The 8,243-nt window shown below is 48.2% G+C and overlaps 1 protein-coding gene across 1 annotated transcript; it reads right to left on the bottom strand.

Moving 5' to 3' along the window:
• Positions 1-833: 833 nt before the first annotated feature.
• mybl1 (v-myb avian myeloblastosis viral oncogene homolog-like 1) lies at positions 834-7,412 on the bottom strand. Its single transcript, XM_068748172.1, has 15 exons — positions 7,390-7,412; positions 5,502-5,601; positions 5,248-5,319; positions 5,020-5,112; positions 4,445-4,665; positions 4,168-4,369; positions 4,023-4,097; positions 2,894-3,109; positions 2,400-2,771; positions 2,163-2,305; positions 1,974-2,088; positions 1,770-1,895; positions 1,559-1,663; positions 1,036-1,218; positions 834-950 (listed from the first exon to the last, which is right to left on the bottom strand). Exons 1-15 carry the CDS (start codon positions 7,410-7,412, stop codon positions 834-836), a joined length of 2,163 nt encoding a protein of 720 aa, XP_068604273.1.
• Between the last annotated feature and the right edge of the window lie 831 nt (positions 7,413-8,243).

The raw sequence follows: 8,243 nt of genomic DNA, 5'->3' as shown, positions 1-8,243 counted from the left end.
TCGTAAAAACTCAATGATGTCCGATTTATATTAATATCTAAGCTTTAGAGCTGTCAGATAATAAATAAAAAACAAAACAAACAGATAAACATTAAGGTACCCTTTCCATTTCTGAGGTTCTCATACGTGTAACATCGCAATGAAATACATTCAACCAACGTCTGGACAGACACTATGGCGGTGAGGGGGGTGTTGTTAAAAGCACTATCCCAGTTTGCCCTTCGTGCCGCTGCCCCTTCCTCAGCAGCAAAGTCATACTCAGTAGTGTAATACTGACATCCTCATCCTCAGAAACATCACATCAGCACGGATCAATATTCAGCAGGGCAGCATTGCCGTCACAATCAAAACACGGAAAACGCAGTTTGTCCCCTCTCGTTTCCAAATCCTGACGGAATATTCCGTACGAGTCTTGTTGAAAAGATTTGCTTTCAATAAAAACCTGTACCGAGTTTTTTTTTTGATCAACGATGATACACAGTGAGCAGTAGCATTCATTATTAAATGTCTTTCTTTGTTTAAAGAATATATTAAAAAATATACAACCCAAAGCAGCCGCTGCTATTCATTAACGCTACGCTACGCTATGTGCAGAATGTTTAAACATCGACTAGTGCAGAAACAAATACGAGCCCTTTCATATCTGTACAAAAAGCCTTCGCGTTGCCAGGTTGTGTGTTTTCTGTATATAAAGTATTCCGGAGTCAAAGGAAAAATCTAGTTTAGGGCAGTGACACAGGAAGGAAACGCAAAGCCGGAGTGATCGCTGCATTTGTGCTTCAAGAGAAAAATAAAATAGCTCGTCTCCACTGGATTGTCTCGTCCGGACGGCTCTAGAGCACGAGGGCCCTCGAAGTCGAGGAGTAAGGGTTCAGATACTGACGGGCCTGCTCCGTCATGATCCGCTGATCCTCCGTCTTCCCATAAACCACCGCTTCCCACTCGCTCACCTGCAAACAGTGATACCAGTGAGCAAAGCTGCTCAGGCCTTTACAGAACACCCCCCGTCCCCAGCTCAGACTCAGATTGTCTTACCTGCACAGAGGTGTGCTGCTGAGAGGCTTCGCGGGAGGCGAGGAGCTTCTTGTTCCGAGGGCTAGCGACTCGCTGAGGACGGAGGACGGAGGACAGCTCCTCGTCGGCAGGAGTCGAAGAGCGGCTTCGCTCCTCTTGGTTCAGGGTTAGTGAAGAGTCCGTCAGGAGGCTTTCATCTGGCATCTTCAATAAGTAGAACAGACGCGTTAACTTAACAATACAGGAAACGGTAAGGTGAGTAAAGTAAAGTCAAATCTACATGAAATACTGAATAGTCCCCCAGTTATTCAACAGTATTTATATTTCTCTGTCCCACAGTTTGTTTGTTCTCTGCGGCGATTGCTCAGAATTTTGTCCTCCTTCGAACATTTTAGGATGACTGAACAATCAAAGAGACGAATACGCCTGGCTCTCATTACAGTCCAACTACTCTACAAGGTTTCGTTGTGGACCGAGTCTGGACCGGGACCACGTCCTCTCTAAAGGGTCTCTGAACCGGATCAGGACCAGCATCGTGACTCACTTGTGCATTGTTGAGCAGCTCTTGGAATAACTGGCTGTTCAGGCAGTCTCTCCCCCAGGGCTCCAGCACAAGAGCTTTACGCACCTTCCTGGCTGGACCGTCAATCTGGAATTAAATGATACCAAGACACACAAAAAAATTTTACCAGTGAATGTTTCGGTTCCACCTCGGGTCCAGCCACGCAGGTCTAAATGTGGGAGCAGTTAGTTACGGATGAAAAACCGTGTTTCCGTACTGTGTAGTCCGGCTGAACGTCCGGCCCATTAAAGATGTCCGCTCCGGTCTCCTGCTTCAGGACCTCTCGAATGTCTTCCTCCAGAAAGGCCAACGGCTGCGGCTGGAAAAAGCGCAAAACGCACGATATGACGCCAGCCGTGCGATGTGGAAAAGAGGAAAAGGCTAACGTAGCGCTCACCTCCATCTTTAGCGGCCCATGCATTTTCTCCTGGGCGGCTAAAGCGTTTTTGAAGGGCGTCGGCGTCCTCGGCGTCGTCAACGTGACGGTTTTACGGACTTTTGGGGTTCGCAAACTAAAAAAAAGTTGACAGAAAATGACCACCAATATTCTTCCTATCAATCGAGATCTTTTGATATATTTATGTACCCATCATTCTCTTTCTGGCGCTTGGGCGTGGTTTCCTTTCGAAGTGGCGTGTTGAGGAGAAGACATCTCTGTCCACACACAGGTGTTGAGGTGAGGGCGGGGTTATCCAGATCCAGATGTTCTGCCCCTGATATGCTGCAGAACTGAAGAGAGCAAACAGATTAGCCACACAACCAAATTCAACTCGAGCAGAGGTGGAGATAAAATAAAATTAAATAAAATAAAAGCACACTTTACCCGTGACGGCGTGAAGGGCAGTGACTTTGTGGGCGTTTTCTTCTGAGAATTTGAGATGTTTTCCAAGAAGGAGGGGCACGTTCTCTCACACAGAGGGGATGGTTCTCCCCTCTCTCTTCTCCTCCTCCTCCCGATGGACGGCTGGGGGGGTTGGGCGGAGTCGATGGGAGTCAGGGAGGTGTCCCCGCCGAGTCCAAATAGTTCAGCGCTCCCATCGTGACCAGAGATGGCGGTTGGGGAGTGGACCGCGTAGCGCGTCGACTCCATCGTCCTCTCTCGCAGGTGGCCGGCGTAGCCTCCCTGGTCGGGCCTCGGCGGCGTCGCCACCCCCGACAGCTCGTAACCGGCCACGTCGCTCCACGAAGGCGGGTCCTGCAGAGCGAAACACATCTACAGAAGATCTCTAATGCATTCAGGAGCTTGTTTTTTTTTTTTTTTGGAAACGAAACATCCCCTCTGAGATACGCGTTTGTCTGTCCACTCCCGTTACTCACCGAGTCGATGAGCTCCATGGTCTCTGCGAACGCCGGTATGGCGTGCAGCGCGGAGAGCACAGAGCTGGCCTCGGCAGCCAGGAACCTGCTGGGGGAGACGTGAAGCTGCGGTGGAAGCCAGGACCGTCGATCCTCTCGCTTCCCCGGGTTGTTGCTTCTCGGGGTCGAGGCGTCGTCTGCAATGTCGCCGGTCCATTCCGAGTACAGCTCGGCGCGCTGACGGGACAGGAAGACGCACATCGCCGTTAGTTCTCTGGATCCGCCAGCTGATCCGGGTCCGTGTCGGACCAATGGTCAAACATTAAAGGCGATACGTCACATGGATGGATGGATGTAAAAACAGTGATGGGGAGAGGCAGAACAGGAAGGGAAGAGAGAGAGAGAGAGAGAGCGGCGGTTCAAACTGCTGGCTTGAGCGTGGGCGTGGCAATGAGCACTGCAGGAAGGGGACGGCGGATTCATGGTCGGAATGATGTCACGGGAGGGCGGCGGTCAGGCCTGCTACAGCCAATCAGGCTACAGGCACACCGACACGGGCGCCACTCTCGTTTTCACATGAATACACTGCAAAAAACCATTTAGCCTGAAGTCTTAAAATCTTCTTTCATCAAAAAAAAAAAAAGAAGAAATGTGCAATGAGGAGATGGAATTTAGGGATTTCAAGTGAAAATTCACATTATCCGGCCCGTTATCTCAATTTGATTTGATTTTAAGACTCGGTGTTGATTAAATATAATATTTAATCACGCAAATGACTCGATACCTTTTACAGTGTATGCATGCTTGCAGACACAACGCAGGCTACGCCGACTAAGAACGCAGACACACACTCGGAGTGTGTTCTTACACGTGAACCTCTGCACTGCTCTTGCCGTTGGACTTCGCTCTCTGCTGACATAAGCAGCAGCTCAAGCTCCTTAATTCTTTGCTCCCTGTCGGGATCATCCGGGCACGACGGCTGAAATAAACAGACGTTGGGGGGGGGGAAGAGGTGAAGAGGACAGGAGGAAAAGGAAGAGGTTAAGAAAAACAGACCCCAAAAGACACAAAAAAAAAAAAACATTTTATGGGAGCATTTGAGATTCACTCCTCTAGATCTGTCGTTGAAGCGAGAATAACGAAGGCTCACCGATATAAAGGCCGAATTATCGGGCAGAGTGTCCATCAGCTGTCCGCCGTGAGGGTCATAAGGGTACCCCCCCATCTGGAACGCAGAGGATCACGCTTGAATAGACACTCAAAGGGTCGTGGCGAGTCCGGACGGATAGTGAAACCTGGTTGGACGCCGAGCCGGCCAGAGGACTGCGGTCGCGGTGCCGGCGCTCTGCCGGAGCCGGAGGACACGGCCTGTGGTGGCGCCGCTTCACTCCGCCGTGAGAAGAGGGGAAACCCTTGCAGCCGCCTTGCAGGTACCCTTCGTGCTCCACCTTCCTCCTCATGGTGGAGTTCCAGTGGTTCTTGATGGAGTTGTCCGTCCTGTCGGGCGTCGGTTTTTAGCACTTTAGCGCTGAAAATGGACGCGCGCGAAATGTAGGCGTAAGATGGCGTTACCGTCCGGGGAGGAGCTTGGAGATCTCCGCCCAGCGGTTGCCCAGCCGCTTGTGGGCCTCGTAGATGATTCTGTCCTCCTCCTGGGTCCATGAAGACTTCTTCACCTCGGGGTTGAGGTGGTTGTGCCACCGTTCGCGGCACTGCTTTCCAATCCTCCCCTGAAGGTGCTTGGCGATCACCGACCAACGCTTGGGGCCGTATTTGCGTACCAGATCGATAACCTGCACCAAAAATCCCGTCATTTTATCCGGCGGGGTTTATTTCTTTATCTAAAGCGTTCTGATCTCATCGCAGCTACAGATCCTGGTTGCGTTTTCCCCCCATCTTTTGATTTTCTGTGCGTGGAGTCGTACAAACGGTTAAATCGTTTCGCGCCATTCATAGCTGGCAGCAGAGATGTCGGAGGAACGAGACGCCATCGCGGGATTGTTGCTCCATTTAAGGAGCGTAAAAAGATGCATAAGATAGTTTTGTTTGTTTTGCGTTCTTTAACTAAGCTTAGCGGGTCCCTGCCCCCCCCCCCCCTATCATTTACACGTTTTATCATCCCTGTAACTACTCCCATCTCCTCTTACCTTTTGATCCTCCTCTTTTGTCCAGGGTCCTTTCACCAGCTCTGGGTTGAGCACCTTCTGCCAGCGGTGCTGACACTGACCGTCTGTCCGCCCCTGTGGAAGCCACAGGAGGTTCAGCACCTGACATCTCACACTGCCCCCCCCCACCCCACCCCCCCCACCCCCTCTGACCTACCGGTACCTTAACTGAGCGATGTTAGCTTACTAAATGCTGCATGACATACTTACAGGAAAAAAGTCAGCTATTGGTTTCCAGCTGTCGGTTCCGTGTTGCTCCACAAGCGTTTTCAGTTTTTCATCCTGAGAAGGAGAGAATGAGAGATTGACGTTACTCGTCCCCCCCACCCCCCTCCCCTGAGGGATAGTCTCTTACAGCATGAGACACAAGGACAGTTCACTTTAGCATGTTGCTATCTGCAAGAAGAGACAATGCATAAATCATGCAGCACAGTACAGCCCAGACTACCTGGGATCCATCTCACCTCGTCTCGGGACCATTTTATTTTGCACAAAGTCTTTTTATCCTTGCTCCGCTCTTTACTCTCTGGGTCAGTGGAGTGCAGTTCGTCTTCCTCATCATTGCTTAAAATGCAAAAATAAAATATGAAGAGTGTGGGGGGGGGGGGGGGGCAAGCACAGGCAAAATACAGCCGGACATGTTCTTCTTAAAATCAATCCTGTAAGCATTTGGAATTTGGCTCCGCATGGAAGTTACTAATCCAGGCACCGGCATCGTTCTATCGTTCTATCATCAACATGTAATACTGTGTAAATGCAAACACACAAAGGCGTCGACTGTTAAAGGAGTTCCATCGCTCAGGCTCTCAAAGTAAAGGCACCATAGTTAATGAAGACCCGGCTTTAAGCAGATTCTTTCCAGCGAATTATATTTGTGATCCAAGTCATCAGAAAAAAATGTTCCGGTTGCAGTTGAGCTCTACTTTATTCAGTTCACGGCCAAAACAAGCAAGAGAGGAACGACATAGACATAGAACCAAAACGAGACTGCAGCTCTGGCTGGGCTGAACCAAGAGGAAGATGTGAGTAATGTGTGACGAATGAATAACTAATGGTTTAGCCGGCTGGCGGCAAACGATGTGACAACGACACAAGAACGCCAAATAATGAAGACATTTATGAAAACTGCCGGCTTTTGTCAAATACCATCATTTACAAAACAGGACAGGCAGAAAGCTCTCGTATTCCTATACCGCATGCGAGAACGCTAACATTCCTCTCTGCTGACACAAGGAGTTGGCAGGTAGCGTAGCTCCCGTAAAACTCGCTGCTAGGTAACACTTTCTGTGTGGTTGAGGGGGAAGGCTTTAACAAATGGAGGAGAGACTAAGTTTTAGCCTTTCCTAAGAGCCGCCGCTAAGCAGAACCGAGAGGGGAGGGTCTCGGGTCAGACGGCATGAAAGGCCTTCTTCAGCGTGGAAACTCGAACACGGTCACTTGGCGTGGTCCGATTCCCTCGCCAGAGCAAATGAAAGTGGGGAAATGAGGATGGGGGGGGGGATCCCACATCAACGGGCTCTTTCACCTCCAGAGGTGTGTGAGTGTGTGTGTGTGTGTAAACTGTAAAGGAATGTCAAAACCCTAACGGTCCATTTCAAAATAAAAAATAAAAACATGTAGCCTTATGCAATCTGTGTTTTGTGTCATCGTTTTTTTAACCACCCAGGAATAATCTGATGATGAAATGTTTCAAAATAATCCGAAAGCATCGGTACCAACAAAACGAGCTCAGTCCGGTGGGTCAGACATTCAGTTTGCTGCGTTTATAATAATTCATCAACGCGAACAGGATGTTGTAACACGCAGGGTCGGTTCCCGCCCGTAAACGTGAAAAGTTCTGATGCGCCTCGCTGCTGTTGGACGATGACAATAAAAACAAAGCTACCTGGGTCACTGTAAAACACATTTGTTTTCCTATAGGAGGTTTTGGTCGCCTGTGTTTTAGGGAACTTTCCTAAATTTGGACCACAAGGATGCCAAAACAATCATACATGTTGTGAAAACACAGAAAATATTAGTTTTTCGTGTATCATTTTATTTATCTTTCATATCTATTAATCAGATCAGAACCGTAATCCGATCAGTGGAAGGGTCTGTGATTGATCTGGTTGACCTTTAAGTGACATTAAGCCATTATACAGTCTATAATTACACAGCACTTGGAATACATAAAAGAAAAAAAACACACATTTCGGGATAGAAAAGTTCTACTCGCTAGAATATAACTCAGCAGGTGCAGCGTGACGTCACAAAACATCGACACCAAACAACCCCCCCCCCACGTTGCTTTACCGGTGAAGCATAGAAACAACGACGACATAACGAAGCCTGCTGGTGTTACCGCTGACCCACCTGTGCGGCCTCACGTCGTCCATAACATCTCACGTCCTCCCCGTTAAAGTCTCGTTCGTCTTTCCAATGAAGGATTTCAATGTGTCCTCTTCCTGTTTGTTTCTTTTCCGTAAGGAAATATCGCGATATAAACAGAGGAGACCATCACGGTACTTTCATTACTCGCCCGCCCGGCTGTTTCTGACTTTCTGTCCGTTTCTGCGTCTGACGATATGATTTTTTTTTTTGTCCATCCCGCCGATTCTCGGGCCCACCCCTCTGCTCAGGCGGCCTCGCATCTGATTGGTCAGTTACTACTGGGGCTGTGTCTGTACTCGAATCTGATAGGGTAAAAAAAGATAAATAAGGAGAGGGTCGTCTGCGATTGGTTTAAAGTGAGAGGGGGTTTCGTTTCATTGGTTTAATATTTGAAGAGGCGGTCACTTCGTCCTCCTGGATGTCATTTTTCCCCCAGAGCCATCACTTCAAATTGTATTTTGCTGACACCTTGTGGACAAATCTTTGGTCCATGTTAATTGATATCACGCATGGTGGGTAAAATCACGCGTTTTGCTGTTATAACTGTTCTATAGGTTACAATAATCCAGTTATTTTCCACATATCTAGTGACCTCAACAGCTCCAACTAGTAGGATATTAAGAGGGATCATTTCTTTATTTATATAAAGAAATGCAAGGAGTTTTGACAACAATGCGAAACAGATTTACCCATTACAAAAAGTTCAAGAGATAGTTGTTACTTTTCATTCATTAAAATTATTTCGTATATGCTAATTTTAAATATCGTTCTCGTGTTTTTCACAAGTACTTAATTTACTGCAAATTTAGATTGTGTATTAAAGGTAATGTAGCCTA

The sequence above is a fragment of the Brachionichthys hirsutus genome, chromosome 14 (genome assembly GCF_040956055.1).
Source record: "Brachionichthys hirsutus isolate HB-005 chromosome 14, CSIRO-AGI_Bhir_v1, whole genome shotgun sequence".
NCBI lineage: Eukaryota > Metazoa > Chordata > Actinopteri > Lophiiformes > Brachionichthyidae > Brachionichthys > Brachionichthys hirsutus.
The sequence above is the reverse complement of the archived record's forward strand: the minus strand, read 5'-3'. Positions and strand labels throughout refer to the sequence as shown.

Coding starts and splice junctions, on each gene's coding strand:
- mybl1 (XM_068748172.1), bottom strand. CDS start 7,412: ATGGACGACGTGAGGCCGCACAG. Junction 4,098..4,167: donor CCGGCTCGGCGTCCAACCAG/GTTTCACTATCC, acceptor TCTGCGTTCCAG/ATGGGGGGGTACCCTTATGA. Junction 951..1,035: donor AGCAGCACACCTCTGTGCAG/GTAAGACAATCT, acceptor CACTGTTTGCAG/GTGAGCGAGTGGGAAGCGGT.